The following is a 27,513-nucleotide window of genomic DNA, read 5'->3' on the forward strand; positions in this document are numbered from 1 at the left end:
ATATTATTTAGCTAATTGATTAGCTAAATAATGAAATAAATACTAGGTTTTGGGAAATACCTTATAGAAAGGATTTGATGAAAGAGGTTTTTAATTGTTACCTTTTTTGGGCACTTTTGATTTGATTGAAAGATGATTGCCCACTGCTCGCGCGTAGGAATTCCGGTATGCCTCAAGGGTATTTTTGTCCTCTTTTGTCCAAAAAACCACGTGGCGCCTAGTGAATATTTTTGGCTCCACAACTACCACGATCGCAGGGAGAATTATAACGCCAACAAAGATGAATTAAGTTAACAGTAATAGTGGATGTGTTGAATAATTTGCGTGTTCTATAATTTACAAGACAACAACAACAAAAATTTCTCCAATTCTTATGAATATTAGTGGGTAAATTACACAAATTTCCGTAATTACTCTATGAACTTAAATCACTGTCAATTTGTCTCTAAACTATTTTTTTTTTAAATTTTGAAACTTTGAACTTTTTAATTAACCAATTTATCCCTCATTTACAAATTTCTACACATTTCATCTAACAATTTACGTGTTGGTCACATTTTATCAAATTTATCGTATAGTATGTGTCTCAACCAGTCAAGGCGCGATTTTCTATTCCACAATCTCTATACCCTTATTAGAGATTTTTTTTTTCGTCCAAGCGATATTGGATGTGAAATGCCTCTAGAAGTGGCCCAGTGGCTAAGGACAAATTCCACGTCTGTATTCTACGGGATCCATCTTGAGTTCGATTTCTGACGTTGGTAAATCACACAATAGTGGTCAGGAGAGAGGATTGCTGTGACAAGGCCACCATCAGATAAATGACCCTTATTAGAGTAAATACCTACCTATCAATTCAAAGCTAGCCAATGAGTCAGATTTCATAAGATCATAAGAACATCTATAAATTAATCTTTTTATGAAAACACACCATATTCCCTTTCATATTTTTTTTCTTTATTCACGACCTTTCATATAAACAATCTAGTAAGGACGCTCCCCAATCCAGTTTCCAGGAGGATCATAGCTACAAATAACAAAAATCATACCATTCTTACACTTAGCCCTAGCACATCCAACACGAGTTGAATTGCGCCAAACCACTTGGGTATAATGCCCACACACCTTCCCAGCAGTGCATGAGTTAGAGTCGTAATCATAGTCGGGCTTCTCAGTCACCCAAAATTTCACAGCTTGTCCGCCTGTCATTTCTGATCCCCAGCCTTCAGCCAAGTTCTCACCGTAAGGCCCTTGCGAATGCACCATTTCACACGTCTCAATCTTCGAATCAGCGTACTTTTGGGCATAGGCCGCAACGGTTTCGTTCCATTTGATCGGACCAACACCAACCTCTGCCCTAGCTTTGTTGTGCTCGTCTATGAAGTCTTGGTGGGGTTCTTTGGCTGGTCTGGCTTGAGAGACATAGGTAGTACTTAAGATTAGTACTATGGAGCTTATGCGTAGGAAAAGCTTGATAATCCCCATTGTTTCTATCACTTTGTAAGGCTCAGATGTTTTCGAGATTAATTGAGTATGTGAATACAACATGTGGGACATGGAAATTGTGCATATTTATAGCTAGAGAGATCATAGGGCTAAAATTTCTTAATTAAATGGTGTTAAAAAGGCATAACAACATCTCCAGCGGATAGATGTAAATTTGAGAATGTAAATGGGGTGTTCTACTCTATTGGGAGAGAAGTAAATTTGAAATCCAATTTAATTTTCTCTTTTGATTTGCGGGAAACACCAAAAAAAATGTAATAAAATATGTATACATAGATTTTTATTTATATTTTTTGACCATATGTATATTTTGCATCTCTCCATTGTAGAATTTTAAGGCCAACCAAAAATACAAATACACATTTAAAAGTATTTTGCATCTTCTAGTGGATATGCCCTAATAAATGGTAAGGAACAGAATCTCAACATTCAATGCTGTTTATGATATTCCTTAGATTTGGTCAAAAATAATGAAACGAAAGCAATTTCATGCCTAATATTAGGGGATTTTTGGGTTCAATTTGAATCCGGTGTCTCATTATTTTCTTTTTGTCATTGAGAATCAAATTTGTTTCTTTTAAGTAATTTAATACAGTAAAATGATAACTAAAAAGAATGAGGTGAGTAAAAGGGATAAATGGGAATAGGGCCACTTTTCTGAAAGAAAAAAAAAATATGCTAGTTGCCTTTCTCTCGTCTTTTTCTTTGTACCTTCCCCGCTCACTGTTTGTCACTTGGACTTTACCTTCCACAATAAAAAATTGCCAAAGGTCCCTAAACCCTAGTTAATTAGTTGGCCTTAGTTCTAATTAATAACATGAGATGGATCGTAGACCTTATAATATATAGATCGTTTAATTAGCCTATATACATATATCTTTTATTGTAATACTCTTAGACATGTTTCCCAAGAGGCTAATGCATGGTTTGAAGATGTGATGATATATATATACATATACATATACATATACATATATAATATATGTGTGCGTGTGTGCGTGTGTGTGTATTGTGATGAGTCGATATTATACTATATATTTTACCCTAATCTTAGTTATAGTTTATTAGTTATAGTTTATTAGTTATTTTGGTAGAATTTTGATACTTTGTTATATATTTTCAATGTAGGACATTCGACTTCCTCTTGAGCAAAAAGTAACCAAACAGATGAATTTTGGAGTGATTCCAACTGAAAGATGTTCGTGAGTCTTTCAAGATGATCGTGTCAAAATTTCATATTTTTCTACTTAGCCGTTTGACCGTGGCAAAGAAATGAATGCCCAGCGTGCAGCTTTCCCATATTGACGTTTCTAGACGTTTTGGGTATTTTGAAGGTCAAGATGGCATATTTGTAGGGACGTCTTCAGCTTTCAAAAGAGACATTTTGGGACCAAATCAGAGTAGGAGTTGATGACCTTTTCTAGTAAGGATTTTATTTTGTAGTAGTATAAATAAGGCTTTTTAGCCATAAGGGAGAGGAGGGGGAGAACGCACGCATTTTGGCTTTAGAGAGCTTTTGAAGATTCAAGTTTATTTTCAAGATGTTTTCTATCCATGTTTTTAATAATATTTTCTTTTAAGGTTGTTAGTAACTAGTTTCGTTTGCTAGGGCGAGGCCACGAGCCTTAGCAAGAATAGGTAGATTCTTTTCAATTTGCTTATGATATTATGCATGCAAGTTTTGAATTATTAATCACCGTGTTAAAACTATCTAATTGTCTTGATGATTGGCCACCATTAGGATATTTAGAAAAGTAATTTGATGCAATTTTGGCGGAGGGTTGTCCCTGGAATTGGCGCTGACTTCTTGTGGTTAATATGTGTAACTTCTTAGAGAGTTGTCACATCATTCCAACCTGAATTGCATTTGTGCATACAGTGGGATATCTCTGCGACAACCAAGCTGTTAACGAAAATCAGCTGACCGGGGACAAAGGCACATTGAGTGGGTGATATAATCTGGGAAAGAATGAATTTCAATCTATTTGTCAAAACCTTTGCAACGATTTTGTACAAAACATTGCAGAGGCTTATAGGACGTAACTGAGACATCTCTATAGGGTCCTTCACTTTAAGGATAAGAGTAACGTGGGTGAAATTAATCTTACGCAAAATACATCCAGAATGTAGCATAGATCGAATACCATTGCATACATCTGAACCCACCACATCCCAGTGATTCTAATAGAACCTCGGGGACATGTCATCTGGCCCCGGGGCCTTGGTTGAGTGCATTTGAAAGACCGCCGATTTTATCTCCTCATCATATACCGAACGTATTAAATCCTCATTCATCTCCTCGGAAACCACTGGTAGTATATTAGTCAGGACCTCTTCCATGCCATCCCCTCCCTGAGACTCAAACAACTTTGAAGAATAATCCACCACTACTCTCTCCATCCCACTTTTGGACTATTGTCGCACTCCATGTTCATCATTGAGACCAAATAACCAGTTCCTCCACTGCCTACGGTTAGCACGTTGGTGAAAATACTTCATGTTTCTATCACCAAGTTTTAACCAATTAGCCCTTGCACATTGACACCAAAACAATTCCTCTTGTTCCAGGAGCATGTTAAGCTTGGACATGAGAGCTTTTTTCTGCCCAATTATCTCATCCGTAAACGGTAAGCCCAAAAAGCTCGTTAATTTATCTTCAATTTCCTTAATTTCTTGAAGACCATGACGCACATTTTGTTTTGCCCATTTCGAAAGCAACATTCTCGTCGCTTTTATCTTCTCAGTAACTTGGAATAATGGTAATCCCGAAACCTCAATAGCCCACCCTTGAGCCACTACATCTCGACACCCTTCCACGTAATTCCATCCGTCCTCATAACGAAACTACTTCTTCCAACTATGCTTGTGTTTACAGTCCCAAATTATTAAAATAGGAACATGGTCAAAGGTAGATTTGTTCAGATGCGAGACCATATGATTTCTGAATAAATCCATCCATGATTGAGTTGCTAGGGCTCTATCCAATCGGACCTTGATTCCACCATCCTTTGTTGTGAACCATGTAAATTTATTGCCACTGAAACCTAGATCCCGAAACTAACACCAAGTAACCACCTCTCGAAACCCATCCATTTGTCTCTCACTGCACACATTACCTCCTTCCTGCTCAGTTGCTAAGAGGATTTCATTAAAGTCTCCCAAGCAAAGCCAAGGGCCATCTGACACCCCACATAACCGATCAAGAAGCTACCACGACTTATAGCGATCTTGAACCCCTGGAAAACCATAAAAACACGTCAAACGCCAATAACCATTCTCACTAATGCCACCCACATCTAGGTCGATGTAATTATTAGAGTATGAACGAAGTCCTAGATTAGCCTCTTCCTTCCAAAAGACACACAAACCTCCGGACGTGCCCCAACTAGCAACTGAAAAACTTTTAACAAATTGAAACTTAGCTCTTAGCCTTTCCATACAAACTACACTACTCTTAGTTTCGCAAAGAAAAACAATCTTGGGATCTTTATTAAAAATTAGACACTGAAGCACCTGAACTGCACGGGAGTTCCCCAAGTCCCCTGCAGTTCCAACTCAAGCAACTCATTGATGACGACAGGACTGATCCTCATCCATTGCCGCCGATAACATAGATGAAACTTCATTGGGAACCATTCTACGTCGAGATAATGGTCCCTCACTAACATTCTCGTCTTCACGGATACATCTCTTGCCCAAAAGGGTATTAGCACTACCGTTTGAAGACGTCTCTCTACTCACACCAACCCTCGTATTTTCACTTCGTCTCTTGCATGCACAACGCTGCTTCTTTTTTCGCCTTGAATTTTGTTCAATAATAGGCAACAAACTAAATGGATCCGAGCCTAAGGGACTAGCTTCCATAATTCTGTTAGGCACCAAAATACTCGGCCCACTTGCTTGTTGGTTTGTAGGATTTTGGCCAAAGTTCAGCTGGGAAGCATTGGTTGGTCCCCCCAAGGAAATCTCCCCATTAACTAAATAATTATAGGCACTAACATCCCCACTAATATGCTGAGAGTGACGGACGTTCATCCCAAAATTGGTGGAGTCGTTGACCATTGGGACGCCAAATAAATGAGGCACATGTGAGGGTGTTGACCCCTGCCCATCTAAACCACATCCTCACTTCTGCGCACACAAATCTGAAGTCTTCATTCTGGGTGAATCAATACCTAGATTAAAGTAATTGGGGGGCTTAGTCAATCCTTTTAAATCCCGCTCGGAATCCTCAGTGTCAACTATCTCATTCAAATCGGGCAAATTGAATCTTTCATTATTTCTTGCCATACTAGCTTCACCATCGATTCCACCGTCATCCATCACAGACCTCTATCCTTCGTCGTTCTCTGTCTCCAACGTAGACAATGTGATTGGTACCTTCGGTGATTCATTGCCTTCCGCAAACAGGGGAGCATTCATTGGCCACCGCTGAGGAGAATCTAACCCAAATCGTTTACCTTTTAGCTTTCGATAATATGCACTTAACACATCCTCTTGAAACCAACGACCATAGGGTTTTGCCAAATCGTCATCATTCTTCCCTTTAAACCTAGCACATCGATCCTCTGTGTGATCCACCATGCCACAGAGGAAGCAAGTACATGGTAGTTTCTCGTAACGCACCCCCACTTCCAACACTTGATCTTCTATCATCAACCTTAAGCTACGACGTAATGGCTTGAAGATGTCAATTGCAATACAAACCTACAAGATACTCCCAGTCACCTCTCCTCTCCTACTCTATTCAGTCACCACGTAGGTCCCCAAACTATTCCCTATTAGTTGACCCATTTGCCGAGACATATACTGGAAGGGCAAACCCTTAATATGCACCCAAAACTCTTGGTAGCTTAACGGAATCATTGAGGGATGAGTAAGATCATCGGCTTCAACCAGCACCAAAATGGCTCCATCGAATAACCATGGCCCTCCCCGTAGCACCGTTGTTCTATCTCGTACATTGTCGAACCCAAAGGAGAGTAGATCTTGCTCCAATTCTACAATCGTAACCATCACCTTCAGTCTCTACAGAAATTGCATCTATTTTTTAAATCTCTCTTTGTTATAGTATTTCTGCATTGGAACTCTTCCAACTAAGAACACTTTGGAAGAACATAACAACAGACCAACAATAGTCAATTTCTGCAATCAAATCAGAAACCTGGAACCCTCACCGCCTTTGGCCACCTATAGAAATCTCTCTCCTAGAGCAAGCCCTAGAGAAAAAAAAATTAATATCCCTAATTGATTTAAATAGGAATTACTTACTTGAATAGAGTCAATCTTCAATTGGGAATGTATTAAAAGTAGGATTTGGGTAATTAATCCTTATCTTTAATGCTTTGACTTTTACTTATCATGGGTAGGTGAGCTGTGGGCATTCATATTCAGCTGCTTGGACCTTCAAGGTGTTGAGCTGCGCGTGGGAATATATGAGAAATCTGCCCATTTAATGAGGCAAATCTTGTTTTTTTCAAGTAAAAGTTCATGTGTCGTCTCTAGACTTTCTGGAATTCTTTTAGGCTCCACAAAGAGTTGTTTATTTTCTGAACAATATAATGGCCATTAGATTGAATTACATACATGATCAAAGGCCATTATTTAACTACCAAAAAGTACCAATTTGGGATACATCTTTCTGCATAAGTTCTAATCGGTGGCAGCCAAATAAACCAAGTGATGGCTGCCAATTATTCAAACGGTGCTGCAACTTGAATTTCAAATTCAACGGTTACCAACGTAACCATCTCACCATTCCAGTTTCGTTCCTCCCCAATTTTAATCATGTTTCGAAAAACATTCCTACAAGAAAAACTTTAATAGTGCATAACTTGCCACTAAACCATGATAAGTAGCACTAACACTTAAAACTTATCATATGCTAGGCTTCAAGTATAATTTTCTGCCATAAATTTATATTCAAAGTTCTTATAGTTAATATACACCATTAGATTCATTTAGCGGCCTATGTTTTTCCTCTTTTTCTCCGACTCCTTTTCCTCTATGATTTCACCTATTACTCCCAAGTGTTGGTCGGGACCATTTGTAGGTGAAGTAGACAGGATCAAGAGCAGGTAGTGACAGTAGCACGGAAGGAATGAGAAAGGAGTATGGGAGAAGCAGAAGTGTAGGATTTAGGATTACGTTTTCTAGCTAGGTTTTCTTTTCCTTTTCGGTTTTTTAATCCCTTCAATTGAATAAAAATTTCTTAAGCGTTGAATTGATCATGTGGTTGTCCAACACCTTAACTGCCACATGATATAATTGGTATAAGAATAATTGTGATATGCACCCTAGTGCGGGTTTAATCTCCACCGATTTCGCTCATTCTTTATGTTATTTAACAATTTAACCTACTAACATTAAGATAAAATTGTAATACAAATGATTAGGTGCTTGATTAATTTGATAACTTTAACGTTGTGGTTTTCCATCCAAAAGGACATGTTGATAAGGCGTGATTATGTGAATTGTCCCAAAAGAATAGAGTGAGATGGCCTCACCCTAGCTATATTTGTGGGAAACGTTCACATGACTGACAAATGTATTAAATTTCCTTTATCACAAAAATTCTTAGGTGTTTTGAAGTACCGGATATTCTGAGTGTTTTAACCATTAAATCTTTATTTTATTTTTTTTAAACAAAAATCTAACAATTATAACACTCAAAGTATCACACTCAGAAGCACCTAAGAAAGTCCCATGGCAATGGCAAAATGGTTGGCACCATCAGAAATGGCATCAAATCATTCAAAAAGTTTCTCCAAAACAAGAAAGTAAAAAAAACTAAAAACTAAAAACTAGCAAAACCATTTTGGAAATGCAAGTTGTCACCTCTGGTGCTGGAAATTCTTACATGTCAGTGATGTTACTATATGTATATCAGACAAGGATTGTCTGCCCTCCACTTTCGGTGTCTTCTCTGTGCCCTTCTGTTTGTGTGGTCACGGTTAAACCACGTCAACATTTTATATTACTATTTATTTTTGTCTTATTATATCTATAAAAAATAATATAAAATGTTGACGTGGCTTAACCGTAACCACACAAAACAGGAGGACACCGAAAATGGAAGGCAGACAATCCTTGTCCATGTATATCCACATGTGCGTATAGAAAGATGATTCTTAAATACGTGATGTACTTACTCTGCCGATTTTGACATCTTTCAATAGAAAGAAAACTAATTTCACGCCCGATGAGATGCCAACATTGTGGTCGATACTCGATAGACTAGTTCAATTAGCCATTTATTTCGAGCACGATGTATTTTGGTTCGAGAAACTACCGGATCTCGTTCGGACGCCTTACTTGTAAATTTTAATATTTTATTAGTAATAAAATGCTACCGTTTTTGCTTAAAAATAGAAATAAATCTAATTTTTCTTCGTTAATACTTTAAAGAATGGTTCTCATAGAATATTCAGCTGTACATGACCATCAACAAAAATCAATGCTCAACCAAAAATTCATCAAAAATAATTAATAAATTGGAGGCAGATTATCTGCCCTCCCACTTCTCATACCCTCCTGTTTTGTGTGATCACGGTTAAACCACGTCAACATTTTATATTATTTTTTTTATAAAGATAATAAGAAAAAAAGAAATAGTAATATAAAATATTAACGTAGCTTAACCGTGATCACACAAACAAGAGGGCACGGAAGTGGGAGGGCAGAGAATCTGCCTCCTAATAAATTAAACACATTTGCCAACCAATAATTGACACTGCATGAACAAAAGAACGAACCAAGATTCTCTCCTGAGCATTTCCCTAGGGATCCCGCAATCTTGTCCGTTCATTTTATATCGTGCGGTCAGTTTTCGTTAGGTACTATTCATTTAAATTTTAAATGATTTCTGACCGCATGATACACGATGAACGGACATGATTGCGGGATCCCTAGGATTCCTAGGGAATGCTCAGGAGAGAATCCTGGTTCCAAAAGAACTACGTACTCCACATGTATAACAAAATCAGCATTCTTGCGCTTTGAGCATTATCTCGGATTATCCCATTCTCTCCATCTCCTCCCCAAGTTTTGGTACTAGTTTCCAGTTTCTGTACGAATCATGCAATCTCTCTCTCTCTCTCTCTCTCTCTCTCTCTCTCTCTCTCTCTCTCTCTCTCTACATACATACATACATACATATATATATATATCCTTTTTGAGAACTGTTTATTCATTTTTTTTCCAGAAGTTCATTTTTCTGAATGTACATTTTTATTATTTCGTTTGGAAAAAATTATATTATTTTCCTCATCATTACTTCGCATTTGGAGGAGGAATGATCATATTCATATACAGTTGATTTCTACTTAAAAAAATTTCTTCTTCTTTTTAAAAATTTTAGGGAAGACTTGCGGTCTAAAACAGTGCATTAATTTGTCAATTAATTAAGAATATAAACTGTTAGGTAAGTGAGGAACCAGAGGATGTCAACTACAAATTATATCTTAATCTTCTGTGATTATTTCCATGTTCCTTCATGAGATTCCTAGGGCAATTCATACAATTCGCCCTAAATTATGACTGAATGCAAATACCAATATCAACTTCATTTCTATAAATTGTTGCAGCAGATTGTTAAGATCTCACTCCACATTAATTTCAAGACGAAACTTAGTAGCTATGCCTCCTTCTTTGCAAAAGATTTCTCAATCTGTCGAAAGGTAATTTACTGGTTCTTAATTATTTGTTATGGCTTAATTAATTTTATGAGATATTATTTTTTTTCTTAATTTCCTTTTTCGTTTTCTCGATGAAAATGTAGTCGCAGTGCGGATGAAAAGTACGCTGATGTGAACTGAAATGTTCCAATGGAGGTGAATTCTCACAAGGCCATCTCACTCCCTATCGAAACATTGAGCTCAGCCCATCTGCTGGAGTCTTGAATTATGGACAGGTAACAATGGTACATTTTGCATGCTTTGTTGCTAGCTAGGTAGCTTATTCAGCCAAATTCCTTTATTATCGTGGAGAAATGTTATCTTGTTAAACTGTGAATATTGACCATTCGTTAAGTAGATTCTTGCCAACATGCCTCACTCAGATTCACTTTGCGACAACATAATATTATTAGACCATCTCCAAATGAGATGTTAAATCCTAAGTGAAGTGTCACACAATCAAATGTGAAAGTAGGAAGAAATTTCAACCGATATGGATTGACATATAAACCTTTTGATGTCAACTTTGACATATGAAAAAGTTGATGTCAATTAATTTTTTTTAATTATTTTATTGTGTGGGTCTTATAAATCCACCAATTGCAAATCTTGAAAAAGTTCAACATTGCCACCAGCCATTAATTAACATTTGACATTTGTTTTTTTTTGACATCTCCATTGAAAATGCTCTTATGTTATTATGCTATGGAACTTTTGGTGACATAAATATGTACATTGCGGTTTTGTCAGGGTTTATTCGAAGGTCTTAAGGCGTACAGGACAGAAGATGATCGATTTCTGCTCTTTAGGCCTGAAGAGAATGCTTTAAGAATGCAGATGGGAGCAGAGAGAATGTTAATGCCATCACCATCTACTCAACAATTCCTGGATGCTGTGAAGCAAACAGTCCTTGCCAATAAGCGTTGGGTATTCACGTTTTCACTTTAGACCTTACACTCTTGAATTCACAACTCGACTAGTTTACATGTTCAACATAATTACAAAGAAGTATTCCCAATGCTGAAATCTGTTCTTGATCACTCGGATATGTACATGTATAGATACCACCTCTAGGGAAAGGAACGCTGTATGTTAGGCCGTTGCTCATTGGAAGCGGACCTGTTCTTGGCGTGGCACCGGCAGCAGAATACACATTCCTCGTATTTGCTGCTCCAGTCGGTATTTATCACAAGGTGTGAGTTGAGCAAAACTAGCTAGAACTGACTAATTGCATACACAATCATGATAAAGGGTACTCAGTTTTTTGGTTTCTGTGCATTCGATAGGGCCCGGCAGGCCTGAACTTGTATGTCGAGGATCAACTGCATAGAGCTACTCCTGGTGGAACTGGAGGTGTCAAGTCCATCACCAACTATTCGCCGGTAAGCATAACTTCTTTGTTTTCTTGGTCAAAATATAAAAAATTTCGATGTTTCAAGCGCAGCAGCATGTACCAAAGCAAGTCACAGCTTGCAAGTAATATATCATCCACACATAGAACTAAAATAATGAATTTGCTCCCACTAATCTTGAGGTATACGCATTCATGAGCAACATTTTCCTCAAAACCACAAGAGGTGATTACATTGTCAAACTTCAAATAACATTGGCGGGATGTCTGCTTTATTGTCAAAGAAACCTTCTGGTTGTTCATGTATACCTCCACTTCAAGATCTCCATTTAAAAATGTTGTTTTCACATCCATATGATGTACTGTAGATCAAAATGAGCAAATAAAGCCATGACTATTCTCGATGAATCCTTCTTTGAAATCGGAGAGAAGGTCTCATGGTAATCAATGCATTCCTTTTTAAACCCTTAGCTACAAGTCTAACTTTATATCGTTTAATACTACCTGATGCATTTCTTTTAGTCTTATAGACTCATTTATATCCAACAGTTGAATGTTCATTAGGTAGTTAAACGAGCAGTAGATATCCTTTTTTCGTACAAGACTCATTGGACTCATTAGTTTCCTCAGTTTATATATTAGAAGCAAATTCACTCCCACTGAGCTCATGATCCACAACAAATATAGCATTTCTAGCTTCAATAATCCTAAGATGGAGGGAGACTTGAATTTCTGATCATGCTCCTTATCATGTCCATAAGTGTGTGGTTCCGTCTTTCGGCTACACCAGTTTGTTGTGGTGTGCCAGGCATTGTATATTATGCAATAACACCTTCTGCTTCAAGGAACTTAGCAAATTGACCCTGCATTTGTCCCCTTTCTGTGTACCTTCCATAAAATAGGGTACAAGTTGATTGTGTTCAAACTGTTTGCTTTTGGGGTTTGTTCTGTAGGCTTACCTAGCACAACAACAAGCAAGGGCCAAAGGGTTTTCTGATGTCCTATTCCTGGATTCCGTGACCGGAAAATACATAGAGGAGCTGACAGCATGTAATATTTTCATTCTGAAGGTAATGTTAATGAATGTTACTGCGCTTTTCCTCCACAATTCCAATTCGAAGGCGTAAAACTGCTTTGTTGTTGCAGGGTAATGTTCTTGCAACTCCAGCAGTTCATGGAACTATTCTTCCTGGAATCACTCGTAAAAGCATCATCGCCATTGCCCTCGATTTTGGATACCAGGTTATATTATGACTCTTCATTCTTCATCAAGAAAGCCTATCGATAAGCTCTTCATTCGTATAGTGTTTGTATAACAAGATTTAATAAGAGTATGCATGGTTTTCTTGAATCAGGTAGAGGAACGTGTAATTCCGGTGGAGGATTTGCTTGAAGCTGACGAAGCTTTCTGCACAGGAACTGCTGTTGTTGTCACCCCAATTGGTGCTGCAACTTATCAAGGCAAAAGGTAGAGAGATAATTGAACTTCTTTCTCTCTTTTCTCTTGTTTTTTGGTTTTCTGGTTTAATGTCCGGATGCCACGTCGTTGCGTTTGCAGGGTTGAGTACAACACAGGAAAAGGAACACTCTTTCACAAACTGCGTGAAACCCTAACAGGAATCCAAACAGGGCGTCTGGAAGACAAGAAGGGATGGACCATGGAGATCAATTGAGTTTTCTCCTCCGTCTAGAGATCCAGCGTTCCAAATCCGAAAAGTTAATTTGCTCTTCTTTTCATTTATTCAAATTTTTTGCTTGGTTCAACCTTGTTGAATAATTTGATGGTGCAAGCAGAACTAAACTTTGCTCATCCTGCCCCTATTTTAATAAAATTCCGGAAAAGACTAGCTTTGCATCATCTCATCGTAATAATCCGGCAAACGGAGCACGTCCAAAGCGGGCTTAATGGGATGGAATAACTTTCGGGTGGTTAGAAAGACTTCTTAAAACAGAATATATAAGACAAGCAAATATAGAAAATTACCCTTTATTTATAGGAGGAGATTTAAATGGACACGTGGGCAGGGAGACAGGCAACTATGGAGGTTTTCATGGTGGCCATGGTTTTGGGGAGAGAAACGAGGATGGGGAAACTATCTTGGATTTTGCAATGGCATATGATCTTTTCTTAGCCAACACCTTCTTTAAGAAGAGAGAAGAACATGTGATCACCTACAAGAGTGGGTCGTCAAAAACACAAATAGATTTTCTTCTAATGAGGAAAGGGGATCGTATAACTTGTAAGGATTGCAAAGTTATACCGGGAGAGAGCTTGGCTAATCAACATCGCTTGTTGGTGATGGATGTACATATCAAAAGAGTGAGAAAAAAGAACAAGACTTGGAAGTGCCCAAGGACTAGATGGTGGAATCTAAAAGAAGAAAAACAAGCCATTTTCAAAGAGAAAGTAATCACCCAGTGTGTGTGGGATAGAGAGGGGGAAGCTAGCCAAAGGTGGGATTCTATGGCTAGTTGTATCCGAAAAGTAGCAAAAGAGGTATTAGGAGAGTCCAAGGGCTTTGCTCCACACCAAAAGGAATCTTGGTGGTGGAATGAGGAGGTACAAACAAAGGTGAAGGCTAAGAATGAATGTTGTAAAGCCTTATACAAGGATAGGACCGATGAAAATGGTGAAAGGTATAGAAAAGCGAAGCAAGAGGCGAATAAAGTTGTGAGAGAAGCTAAGTTAGCGGCTTATGACGATATGTATAAGCGACTAGATACCAAAGAAGGAGAGTTGGATATCTATAAACTAGCTAGAGCAAGGGAAAAGAAGACAAGGGACCTAAACCAAGTGAGGTGCATCAAGGATGAGGATGGAAAGGTTCTTGCTACAGAGAACGCGGTCAAAGACAGATGGAGAGGTTATTTTCATAATCTTTTCAATGAAGGACATGAAAGGAGTGCTTCTTTAGGGGAGTTGAGTAACTCAGAAGAGTGTAGAAACTACTCCTTTTATCGTCGAATCCGGAAGGAAGAAGTGGTTGTAGTTTTGAAGAAGATGAAGCATAGAAAAGCAGTAGGCCCAGACGATATACCGATCGAAGTGTGGAAAGTTTTGGGAGAGACATGTATAACATGGCTCACTGACCTTTTCAATAGGATTTTGAAAACGAAGAAGATGCCATATGAGTGGCGAACGAGCACTTTGGTGCCTATCTACAAGAATAAGGGCGACGTACAAAATTGCATGAACTATAGGGGTATTAAGCTAATGGGTCATACAATGAAGCTCTGGGAAAGAGTCATTGAGCATAGATTGAGGCAAGAGACACGGGTTTCGGACAACCAATTCGGGTTCATGCCAGGGCGCTCAACCATGGAGGCAATCTATCTCTTACGAAGATTGATGGAAAGATATAGAGATGGAAAAAAGGATTTACACATGGTCTTTATAGATTTGGAAAAAGCGTATGATAGGGTCCCAAGAGACATTCTTTGGAGGATTTTAGAGAATAAAGGAGTACGAGTAGTATATATCCAAGCTATAAAAGATATGTATGAATGAGCAAAGACTGCCGTAAGAACTCATGAAGGACAAACCAAAAGCTTTCCCATAACTGTAGGATTACATCAAGGCTCATCCTTAAGTCCTAACCTTTTTGCGTTGGTAATGGATGAGTTAATAGGACATATTCAAGATGATATTCCTTGGTGTATGCTTTTCGCAGACGATATAGTGTTGATAGATGAAACTCAAGAAGGGGTAAATGCAAAGCTTAACCTTTGGAGAGAAGTGTTGGAATCTAAAGGTCTTCGCCTAAGCCGATCAAAGACAGAGTATATGGAGTGTAAGTTCAGTGCAAATGGAGGCCAAAACGAGTTAGGGGTGAGGATCGGAGATCAAGAAATACCAAAGAGCGACCGTTTTCTTTACCTAGGATCTATCTTGCAAAAGAACGGAGAATTAGATGGAGATCTCAACCATATAATACAAGCTGGATGGATGAAGTGGAAGAGTGCATCCGGCGTGTTGTGTGACCGCCGTATGCCACTGAAGCTCAAGGGAAAATTTTATAGGACGACAATAAGGCTGGCGATGCTGTATGACACAAAATGTTGGGCGGTGAAGCATCAACACGTACACAAAATGGGTGTAGCGGAGATGAGGATGCTTCGTTAGATGTGTGGGCACACGAAAAATGATAAGATTAGGAATGAGGATATCCGGGGTAAAGTAGAAGTAGCCGAAATTGAAGAAAAGATGAGAGAAAATCAGTTACGGTGGTTTGGACATGTGCAAAGAATGCCTACTGACGCTCCGATTAGAAAATGCGACTATGGGACAGAGGTTCAGGGCCGAATGGGTAGAGGAAGACCTAGAAAAACTTTAGAAGAGACTCTAAGAAAAGACTTAGAGTACTTGGATCTAACAGAGGACATGACACAGGACCGAGCACAATGGCGTTCTAAGATTCATATAGCCGACCCCACTCAGTGACTTGGATTTTCCAAGTTTCCAACCGAGAAGTTTTCCTCACTCGGGAAATTAAGGGAACACTACCTCAACCTACATGCTCCACTCACAAAGCTTCAACATACAAGCTTCAACAAAAGAAAAATTCAAAGAACTTAGCGAAGAAGGCTTTGGTGTATTTAACACAATACGTTGAAATGAAGCAAAGCTTATTTATTGATATCCCCGATAAGTTACAAATATGTACATATACATGAGTCAAAATAAACAAACAAGAGGGAGCCTTCACAAAGGTTGCTTAGGAGAAGTCTCAGCAGTCGGTAGAGCCCCAAAAAGAGAAGGCACCGGAGAGGGATCATTCGGAGCCTCAGTACTGGACAGAACCCTAGAAGGATGAGGCATCAGAGGTTGATCATTTGGAGCTTCATTACGCGGTACAGCCCCAGAAGACGAAGACAATAAATGCCTTTGGAACAAACCCACAAACCTCTGATGATCAAGTAAAACCTGACCATCAGATTCCTTCATCTGGTCAAGCTTCCTCTTCATGTTTGTAGCATAGTCATGTGCGAGCCGGTGCAACTGTTTATTCTCATGCTTGAGCCCTCTAATCTCCTGTTTGAGACTCATCACTTCAGCCGCCAATGATTCAACTTGGCGGGTTCGAGCAAATAGGCGTTGGGCCATATTAGACACAGAACCTGCACACTGAACACTGAGAGCCAGAGAATCTTTAACAGCCAACTCATCAGACCGTTTGGAAAGTAGTCTATTATCTTTGGGAGTGAGAAGGTTCCTGGCCACCACCGCAGCGGTCATATCATTCTTCATCACGGAATCCCCAATGGTAAGAGGACCAGTAGGGGAGACGAAGGATGGGCGCCATATGTTGTCTGGAGAAGGCGTGGTTGCCTCTTCAACAAGGTTCAAGTCAAAACGACGGTCGGAGGGGCCAGACATTTTCAAAGGTGTTGAAGAGAGAAGAGGTCGGACAAATCAAGATCTTAGAAGTGCAAGAATGGAGCTTCTACGGGTGGAGATTCAAGTGTGCTTTGGAACTTAATGCCAGCCTCTATAAAAATCTGCACTCGACGGAGCTTCAAAAATCGAAGAGGCGCCTGCTCAGAAATCGAAGAGGCGTTTGCTTTCTCAAAAGCTGGGCTGCTCAAAGACCACGAAGGCCGATCTCAGAAATCGAAGAGGCGTTTGCTTTTTCAAAAGCTGGGCTACTCAGAGACCACGAGGGCCGATATCAGAAATCAAAGAGGCACCTACTTTTTCAGCCTTGTCAGCATCTGTCACACGCACACTCAGCTTTGCGAAAATTATGGGCATTCTATCGAAAATTTCTGGTGAAGTAGAAAGCATATGAATCTTACTGTTCAATCACCCACTTTCCACACGCAACATTAGCTCATGGGTACCACAGATAACTTTGCCAAAGTTCTCTGACAAAGTTGAGACACGTGAAACTTGCAGCTCCCACTACATCGCTCTGACCAAGAAGGGTAAAAGAATAGCAAAGAAACAGCACTAACAAAGTTTAGACACATAAATTTTGAAGGTCTAGCTACCATATTATTACCCACAAGGGTAAATGAACAGTACCACTGCTGGATAATTGGAAAGTCCCTGTGTGTCAACCTCTTTGCTCCGTGGCAAGGTAGACTAGCAAACATGCCCAACCTTTACCCACATTCGAGAAAACACTCCCAACAAGATTGCTTGCTCCAAAATCGAAGAGGCACCGCCCTCCGAATCTCGAGAGCCAGACTCCCAACATGATTACTTTCTCAAAAATCGAAGAGACACCGCTCTCCAAATCTCGAGAGCCAGATCCCCAGCAGGATTGCTTTCTCAAAAATCGAAGAGGCATCGTTCTCCGAATCTCGAGAGCCAGATCCCCGACAGGATTGCTTGTTCGAAAACCGAAGAGGCACCACTTTCTCAACTTCGAGAGCCAGACCTCCTTGGATAAAGCTTGTCTGTAATTTTCACACGCAAAATCAGCTTTCCAGATACCACAGACCACTTTTTCAAAGTGCTCTGACAGAGTTAAAACATGTGAAGCTGGCAGCTCCCACTACCGTGCTATGACCAAGCAGGGTAAAGTAATAGCATTACTACTTGTTGTTAGGGAGACTCCTATATATGTCAACCTCCATCCCTAACGAACAGGCAGACCTGCAAAAATGCTCAACCCTTCCTCATATCTGAGAGGGCACTCCCAACAAAGCCTTTCGAAATATTCAGCTTTCTTTCCCCCCGATAATACCTCTGCAAACAAGCTATACTAGAGCAAGAATATCTCATATCATCAGGGTTAAAAGCAAGAGTATCTCATATCATGCTTTTTCCCTATCTTTTCCTTTGGCCTTATTCTTACCTACAAGACAAGGAGAAAGAGAGCAATCAGTCAGCACTTGGAATCAAGCTTCCAGTCAGGAACTGACTGCCTGGAACCCCTTACCTGATTACTTACCTGGCATTGCTCTTGAGTACTCATCTTCAACATCTTATGCTTCCAGGGAAGATACCGCATCTGCCTGAGGAACAGATAGGGCAAGTAAGAAGGATACAAGGAAGCATGTGGAGACAAGCGTGACAGCACACGTGCCGATACATCCACTACTTTGTCAAAAGCAAAAGTATCCCATATCAGCAGGGTCGAACGTACTCTAGATTTGATGGACTTGTTTTGACCCTCAAATTCTTCAGTCGGCCTTATACTCTGGAGGAAACCAGAAAACCCTCCAGCCCAGTTCAAGAATCAGCCTGTGGAAAGTTACTTCTTCAAAAGCAAAAGTATCTCATATCATCTCTTCTCATTTTTCTTCTCTTTATCCTTCATGCTGCCTGCAAGATAGGGAGAATGAGAACAATCAGCCGGAACTTGAAATCAAACTTCTGATCTGGGACTGATTGCTTGGAGCTCTGATTGCTTACCTTGTCTGTCGTCTCATTCAGCAGATCCCCTAGCTCGGCGACTTGGGGCACTCCTACTACATGGTTTATATCGCGCTTGACCAAGCCTGAAACTACAAGTAAGCTTCAAGTGAAATTGATACATTACCTTGTGCATCTCCACCAGTTAAAGATACCACCCCTGGATGGAGGAAGAGTACTTCCAGAGAAGATGCCACATCTACCTATGAGACAGATAAGGCAAGTGAAGACGATACCACACTTCGGTACTTAGAAGTTTCGTGATTACGATATCATTCTCCCACAATATTTCCTAATGTCATTTGTACTAAATCATTCACTTGTACTCACTAAAGGAGAGCTTGAACCTATGTACTTGTGTAAACCCTTCGCAATTAATGAGAACTCCTATATTCCGTAGACGTAGCCAATCTGGGTGAAGCACGTACATCTTGTGTTTGCTTTCCTGTCTCTATCCATTTATATACTTATCCACACTAATGACCGGAGCAATCTAGCCAAGATCACAAAAAGCGACCGTTTTCGCTACCTAGGATTTATCTTGCAAAAGAACGGAGAATTAGATGGAGATCTCAACCATAGAATACAAGCTGGATGGATGAAGTGGAAGAGTCCATCCGGCGTGTTGTGGGACCGTCGTAGGCCACTGAAGCTCAAGGGAAAATTTTATAGGACGGCAATAAGGCCAGCGATGCTGTATGGCACAGAATGTTGGGCGGTGAAGCATCAACACGTACACAAAATTGGTGTAGCGGAGATGAGGATGCTTCGTGGGATGTGTGGGCACACGAGAAAGGATAAGATTGGGAATGAGGATATCCAAGGTAAAGTAGGAGTAGCCGAAATTGACGGAAAGATGAGAGAAAATCGGTTACGGTGGTTTGGACATGTGCAAAGAATGCCTACTAACGCTCCGGTTCGAATATGTGACTACGGGACAGAGGTTCAGGGCCGAAAGGGTAGAGGAAGACCTAGGAAAACTTTGGAAGAGACCCTAAGAAAAGACTTAGAGTACTTGGATCTAACGGAGGACATGACACAAAACCGAGCGCAATGGCGTTCTAGGATTCATATAGCCGACCCCACTGAGTGGGAAAAGGCTTTGTTGTTGTTGTTATTGTTGTACCCTTTACTCCCACTCTCGCGCTTTGGGTGGCAAAGCCATCAAAGCCATGGCCGGAATTTTCCTCGTGTTCTAACCAAAGTTGCCTCCTGTGGATGCAACATTATGTGGTTTTCAAAAAGGTAGCATTGAGAATAAGATGGGATTGTGCTCTCAAAGTTGAAATTTCAGATGAAAAATAAGAGAAAAATCTCAACATGAAAATAATTCATTAATTTCTACTTCTAATGATGTTTAGCTGCTCTATAAATAAGTCATTCCAAGTATCTGTTAATCCTGGCAAGCACCAGTGCATGCAATCGTCGTGCTTCTTTCCACCGGCAGTGGATGGATGGGCATCTGCTCTGAACTCGCTCATGTGGGTTATGTCCAAAATCTGGAAACTTGATCCTTTAAGGGCCTTGTAGAGGTGTTGATTCACCAAGCGTGCCTCCACGTTTGTACCATTATTCTTCACTGAGAAGAGTTCTTCAGCCTGGAAAAAACCATAATGTTATACAAGAGCTTAATTGAAACAACACAAAGAAAGTAGAAGGGGTTTGTGCTAGGGTACAAATCATAACATTCATTTTGCTCAAAAGTAAATACAGACATAAGATCCATTCGGGTGATTATAGCATCATGCAACTCACCTGCTCTACCGATAAAGGCTTTAGCCGGTTACAAGAGCCACCTTGGTCCCAGTCACCCCCTTCAAAATGTCTAGGTGATTGAGTACGAAACAATTTGACTGCACCTGGTTTCGTTCTGTTCTCCACAAGCATTACCTACAATGAACGAATCCATCAAAAACATGATCACCAGAATACTCCTCTATATTTCTCATGGAACATAAAATTAAACAAATTATGAAGCTTTTATCTTAAAAAAAAATTGTGTACCATGTGGTTCAAAACCATATCAAGGCCAACATTAGGGAGCACTGGAGGAACCACAGGCTGACCCTTTTCAAAAAAAAGCATGGGCGACTTTGTCGGGTCAAACTTTGAAGGAGCCCACCACCTGTTTATTCATAAGAACCAAAAAATCAAATGAATAGTCAGCAAACTTAATGACTAACTTTTCACATTTAGAATTTTACTGCTTCTGGTATTTAAATGGCTGCTTTTTATAGTCCTCTTGAAGACAGACAAATTAGGGTTGGTTTCTGTTCCTGTTGTGCTTGGTGTTTACTTGGAGAATCAATTAGATCATAGAAATTTTAATTCCTGATCACCTCGTGGGAAAATCAACAGGCTTCACGGAATATTTCAAATTGCTTGATCTCTTCTATCTTAGTAATGTTTTCCTACATCAAAATTCTTCTCACTCGCCATCGATATAAGTAAATTGTATCATGATTATCAATACCAGGCTAAATGATACACATTACTTACTGTAATCACATTATGAAATTAAAAAGAAGTAATTTTAATCACGTAGTAAATGTATCCGCCACATTTACAAAAATCTTGAATAAAAAAAAAAGAAGAAGAATAAAAAGAATTACCAGTGCCCTGTGTTAAAGATCAGAATGTCATGAAAGCTTAGAGCTTCTGCCCATGTCCCATCTGGAATGTCAACATCAACTCTATAGCCCTCCTTATATCCAAGAGATTCCAGCTCCCCACCGTTAGCATCGGCTGACCACCTGCATCAAACAAAAGCATAAATAGCCGAAGTGCACAAATAAACAGACAAACATCAGAGCTTCACATGTGTGAGACGTCATTCAGTTCCCCATCGATTCATCTAATTAAACAAACGCTTAACCATCACATAGTTGCAGACGTAGCTTACCTACCATAATGTGCCAAAAGATTTGTTCGATGGTATGCAAGGGTGAGATTATACTGAAGAAATGTAAACCCGCGATCAGCACCAGCTGGCCGCCACTTCTTTACTTCACTTGACACTCGTTTCAGAGAACAGAAAAGCGAAACAAACATATTGCGGTTCAATGAATCACCAACGAACCCTGCACTGTAGAACATCCATAAGGTTTCCATACATACAACCTAGGATTCAATATATATATATATATATAGCTCTACCACAAAGTCCTTCAAATCATCCTATCTATCGCATTTGATGCGGCGTTTAAACTAAGTACCAAATGCCGGTCTATCAGATATCCAAAAAAAACTAAAACTTTGGGTCCATTAGAATCAAGCAGCTAAGAAAACAGAGGCCTGCATTCAATCAAGTAATGTAAATTTCAAAATTCAGGATTTCAGTTTGTTTATCTCTTGCCCTAGCTTCAAATGCCAGATTTCTCACTCTTTCTCAACAACCAAACAGACAATAACTTCACATGACAACTAAATAACTTGAAACATATATAAATAAGAGAGAGATGGAGAGAGAGAGAGAGAGAGAGAGAGAGTACCAATGCTGGTGTGTCTGTACATCTTCAGAAACCTAACCGGATCGAACGGCGGTAGATCACAACCCTTGGGCTTCCATCTCCACTTGAGTAGTTCCCGACCGTTGGATTTGCCGCTGGAAATGCAATTCCATCCCTTGAATATCTCCTTGCAGGTATTGTCGTACCTCGGAGGGGAATCCGGGTCGTGGATCCATTTTCCGTCGGAGTAGTCACACGACCCGCCCCGACGACTCGGGTCGGATCCGTCAGTCTTTTGGAATTCGAAGCTCGCGTTATGGGGCCGCGGAGGAACGGAGGTGTTTCGAATGGAGGAGAGGACGAGGAAGATGGAGACAAAGCAGACGAGGGAGAGGAGAGGGAAGAGTGGGACTTTCCTCGTCTGGTTTTGCTGTTGAGAGTGTTGCTCTCTGGAGGCCATGCTTTCACTCTCGTGGATGATTTTTGGCGGAGGTTTTTAGCCCCAACTGCAACTTATAAAATCACTTCTCAAGCAAGAAAGACAACATTATAAAAGCACTTTGTTGTTCGGTTTTTTCTTGGCCGGCTTCTTGCAAAAGCACTTTTGCTTACACTTCGAAGCACTTCTATTAAAATGTTTGTAGTGCTTTAAAAAAAGACACTTAGAAATACTTCTTGTAATGTCGCAAGCAATTTTGAAGGTCTGAAAGCGTTTTTAATTATTTTAAAATCATTCTAAATCCTCGTAAAAGAAATGTCAAACAATCCTTTATTGACGATTTTACATTACTTTTTTTTTTTTGGTGCCAAAAATGGGGTAAAAAAAATAAGACGAATTGGGAGTTATATGAATGAAAATTTTAATTTTCAAAGGTAAAGTACAACTAAGTTTTATTTTAGACAGCAAATGAATAACTAGGTTAAAAAGATAAACTGACTCGATTGTTAAAAATAAAAAGACAAATCCGTACGCTAATAAGTTTTAAGGTATTACCATTTATACACCTATTTTTACTTCCCACATACCTTTCTCAATTTTCGACCGTCAAATTGAATGAATTGAAAATCAAAAGAGTATAAATAAAAATTAGTGGGTGAATAACACTATTCTAAGTTTTATTCACCAAATAATATGGTAGTTTCTCAAAGTGAAATGATTTTCACACCCTTTCTCAACCCCTGCACGATGCTCTTAATTTCTGTTCCTTGATTATCCTTTGATTTATTCAATCCAAATGTGTAGATATATATGCCCTCTTCAAATTTAAGTAGAGTCTGGATGTGGTGAATCTGGACATGAGTTTTTTTGGAAAATCATTGGATGCCATTCATTCATGAAACATTAAATTGATCACGAAGAGATTAGTCTGTGTTTTATAAATGTGATCTAGAGTACTAACATATCTTTTATTGCAACAACAAGAAGGAGCAGCATTGTTGAGGAAAATAAATACATCATGTCAAAGAATACATAGTGAGGATGAAAGCCAACGCATGTGAACTCACTTCCCCGACACAGATCGATCGGAAGGTCATGTGTCATACCCGAGCGCACAATTTGGCTCTGTACTTCCATTCAATATAAACTTACCCTTCGGGCGCTGAAGACGTTTCGTACTCGGTGTTTTTACCAAGTGGCTGATAGAGCAAAGATGCAATTTTGTGATTCTTAACGGTATGACTTGAGGTGGAAAACTTGGCACGTCGGTGTGTAAGACCTCTTTAGTGAAGCCTGTTCAAACTTCTTTGAGGCTACTTCGTTCTCTTCTAAGCTTGTTTGAACAAAGTACCTTATCCACCATGACGAGCTTCGCAATTTCGCCTTTAAAACAAAATCGTTGCGTCATTCTACTAGATTTAAGTTTTGTATGAAAGGAGGTTAAACTTGCCACAACCATACAGTGATACAACAAAAGCAAGAAAATGAAATTGAGAATCACAAAAGGTGTTGCACCAACAATTGTCATCAACGTGTATGAGAAGTCGCAATATTATTAAACAAAAATAACTTACTGGACGGCCAAATTTGGATGGCTCTGCAACTTTAGCTTTATGCTGACTTGGATAACCTATAAAAGGAAATGACACGTATGTAAAAAATCAAAGAGAACAATAACTGTCATGTATAATTTTGCATAATCGATCAAGGGCCGGGCCAACTAAAACATTATGTTTAGATTTTGGTCAGGAAGACAATACTCATGCACCTCTATCAATTAAGTTGAAGTATTAGCTTCTACTAATTGATTGTGAATAGCGATCCAGACAGGCACCATCATTATATCTCATTTGGGGTGTGGTGGGGGTTCAGTGAGAAATTTTTACCCGTAAATATAACAATACCATCAGCAGATACCCTCGCCAACTCTGGAAGAGTTCTGTTGAGGTACTTCGGAGACAAGTAATCTAATGCATCCGATGCAATTACAAGAGAAAACGATTTTGGCCGGTATGGCAAAGGAAACTTTATATCAGCAGCGCGCACAATGCCTTTGCTCACGAGACTCTTGCAACCTGCATCAGCATCTTCTAAGTCATATGGCTCCACACCCCAGGCTTCAGTATCCTCCTCTTTCAGTAATTTAGATACCACTGAACAGGTTTCAGGGCCCACATGCAACACCTTACGCATGCTATCACCATATGCTTTCTTTAGTATAGGTATTGCTCTCTGAACTTCAAACGTACACGAAACACCACCTGCATGTAAATATAGAGATTTTCAGAATGTAAAATAGTTTTTCTATCTGGAAAAATATGCTAACAGTACAACACAAAAATTCAGAGAACTAACTCTCACAGCAAAGACTTTCTAGTACTTACAAAAATAAATAAAAAAGAAAAACAGTAAGAATTTCTCGTGCATAACATTTACATAGTCTGAAACAACTGAGATTGTGAATGCAATTTGTCTGAACGATTCAAAAGATTAATTCTGTACAGCCTTGTGCCTGTAGGAGCAAAACCTAATACAGGAATCTAAGGAATTATATCTAGAATACCACAGCATTGGATATGCTCGATAATAACACAGTTCAAAGACGTTTTCTGCGAAAGTTTTTTTGAGTGATGGAAGGTAGACAAAAGAATGGATCATAAAATATACCTTCAAGTTTAATTACAGCCTCCTTAGTGCTCCGGCCACCTGTCATTCAAAACCATAATTATTGAGAACAAAATGGAATGTAAAAAGTACAGGGTTGGTTTCTCTCAGACTGACTTAGTCAATTGAGCTGAGCTTTTTTAGAAGGAAAAGGAAATTGCTTTTTCAATAAACCTTACTTACAAGTAGAAGTCAAAACAACTACTAACCTGACCCGCTAAAAGTGTAGAAGACGAGAAGAATTGCACCCTGAAATTTAAAAGTTAGTCAGTATTTTAGTAAGAAACTAGACCTGTTTGTGTAATTGGGTTTAGTGACAGTATTACTACTAGGATTCAAAGATGCGTGGACACATTTTAGTCATCTGTTTGTGAATGTTTTTTCTGGATATGCTAGGATTACACCATGGTCTTAAAAACTAAGATGAACTGAAAGAACAATGGTGATAGAAAGTACCACAAGCACAAGTCCTATGGACAGTAGAGGTGAAGAGCGTGCTTTGGATTGCACCGCACCCACAAATGGTATACTTCCACCGTCACCAATGCGTCTAGAAGGATTTACTGGCCTCCTCGACATGACTTTGAAAACTTTAGACTAAAAATCCTGCAAAAGGTTGCAAAATTTGAAACAAAACTTTCATTAGCAGTGTTTCCAAATGCCTTCTGCCGAAACATTTTTCTAACCGTTTTCTACTCATTGATCTCAACTTATTCACATAATCCAACTAAACGGGCACAATAAGATCTACTGGCTTCCATATTATCCACAACCCATTACTCAATTCAGTATTATCAATCAAATAGTTGCATAATTTTAGCAAAATTCCACAGAAACATGCATGTTTCAGCTCAAATACTTGCAAATAACACCAACCATTAATCCAATCAGCTACGAAATTAGCAAGAACTCAAAAACACAACATAATAATGCAATCTTCAACCCAAATAACAAAAAACAATTCAATTTCGATCGAATAAGCAATGAATTAAGCTACTCTGTGGATGAAATCAGTCGGTTGCATTCAAAGAAACGGATCTAGAATCCGAAAAAGAAAAGCAAAAAGCAATGATGCGAGAAGTAAATGGAGAGAAACCTGGGGAAAATTCAGCCGGAAAATCTGGATTAGGAGATCTAGAGCGCGATTCAGATCTGAGAGCTGGTTTTTTCTCTCTTAAGCTTGCAGGGACCTACACACTGCAAGTCCATCTCCACTAAATAAAAGTAAATTTAATGGACGAAAATAAAAGTAATTTAATAAACACCGACGCTATTTGTGCAAGTGGAATTGCATTTTATTCTCAGTTTGCCTTTAATTTTTGCTATAACAAAGTGATATTTATTTGTACAAATATTAATTAAATAATCTATTTTTTATTTATTGAATTTCAAGGAGGAATGAAAAGGAGTAACACAAAATAAGCATTTCATATTGAAGGGAGGTTTTCAACCGGTGTTTAAAATATTGGTATAAGTGGAAATATTGATAAACAAATTTGTGGAAATATCGATGGATATTGTGTAAACAATAAGTATGTGATATGTGAAATGAAAAACTTCCTTATAATGACTAGTAATAAAATAAAGCATTTCACTAGAAACAATAATTAATTGAAATTTTTGTCATAAAAGCAGAACAAGTTTTATTGGAGTAAATTGATACCATAAAGAAAGAAATTAAAACATAAAGAATGCATAGGCTCATGGATATTTCCTACAAACTTTTTGCAAATTGACTGCAAACAATGGATGTTTCCTAAAAATATAAAAAAAAAATCAAGGAAATTGACTAACTTCCGAAAATATCGTGAATATGAGGTAAAGTTACTTCACCCCCTCTTTCCATATCGTTCCCTAAATTTTTGGATATTTCCATGAAAATATCGAGTATATCCAGAATATTTCAAACACTGTTTCCAACTAGGTTACCTTAGTTGAAGCTAGCGATTTTTTACCAAGCATGCCTTCAGTAATTGAACATGCGTGTGTTTGTAACGTCACAATATGTTATGTATAGTTTTATTACCCAGAGTAATTTTTAAGGAAAACTAATAAAAATGATTTGA

General features: G+C 38.9%; 4 protein-coding genes and 1 pseudogene across 4 annotated transcripts in view; 1 reads left to right on the plus strand and 4 right to left on the minus strand.

Annotated features, from left to right (window-relative positions):
- Positions 1-943: 943 nt before the first annotated feature.
- On the minus strand, positions 944-1,501 carry LOC126587374 (pathogenesis-related protein 1A-like). The gene has a single exon (XM_050252412.1). The coding sequence runs from the start codon at positions 1,483-1,485 to the stop codon at positions 985-987; it is 501 nt and encodes a 166-aa protein (XP_050108369.1). The 5' UTR covers positions 1,486-1,501; the 3' UTR covers positions 944-984.
- An 8,249-nt stretch (positions 1,502-9,750) lies between these two features.
- LOC126586698 (branched-chain-amino-acid aminotransferase 2, chloroplastic-like) lies at positions 9,751-13,390 on the plus strand (annotated as a pseudogene).
- Positions 13,391-15,861: 2,471 nt separating this feature from the next.
- LOC126586701 (uncharacterized) overlaps positions 15,862-27,513 on the minus strand; it is a 35,896-nt gene continuing 24,244 nt past the window's right edge. Inside the window, exon 3 of the transcript XR_007610875.1 lies at positions 15,862-16,036. The gene's annotated coding sequence lies outside the window, so the exon portion shown is untranslated. The remainder of the gene's footprint in view (positions 16,037-27,513) is intronic.
- LOC126586697 (protein trichome birefringence-like 13) lies at positions 20,164-22,954 on the minus strand. Its single transcript, XM_050251624.1, has 6 exons — positions 22,387-22,954; positions 21,798-21,975; positions 21,508-21,648; positions 20,900-21,020; positions 20,651-20,785; positions 20,164-20,493 (listed from the first exon to the last, which is right to left on the minus strand). Exons 1-6 carry the CDS (start codon positions 22,802-22,804, stop codon positions 20,230-20,232), a joined length of 1,257 nt encoding a protein of 418 aa, XP_050107581.1. The 5' UTR covers positions 22,805-22,954; the 3' UTR covers positions 20,164-20,229.
- On the minus strand, positions 23,692-26,710 carry LOC126586699 (probable pectin methylesterase CGR2). The gene is made up of 7 exons (XM_050251625.1): positions 26,544-26,710; positions 25,904-26,053; positions 25,657-25,696; positions 25,451-25,489; positions 24,670-25,044; positions 24,358-24,413; positions 23,692-24,166 (listed from the first exon to the last, which is right to left on the minus strand). The coding sequence occupies exons 2-7, from the start codon at positions 26,024-26,026 to the stop codon at positions 24,014-24,016; spliced, it is 786 nt and encodes a 261-aa protein (XP_050107582.1). The 5' UTR covers positions 26,027-26,053; positions 26,544-26,710; the 3' UTR covers positions 23,692-24,013.

This window comes from Malus sylvestris, chromosome 10 (genome assembly GCF_916048215.2).
Source record: "Malus sylvestris chromosome 10, drMalSylv7.2, whole genome shotgun sequence".
NCBI lineage: Eukaryota > Viridiplantae > Streptophyta > Magnoliopsida > Rosales > Rosaceae > Malus > Malus sylvestris.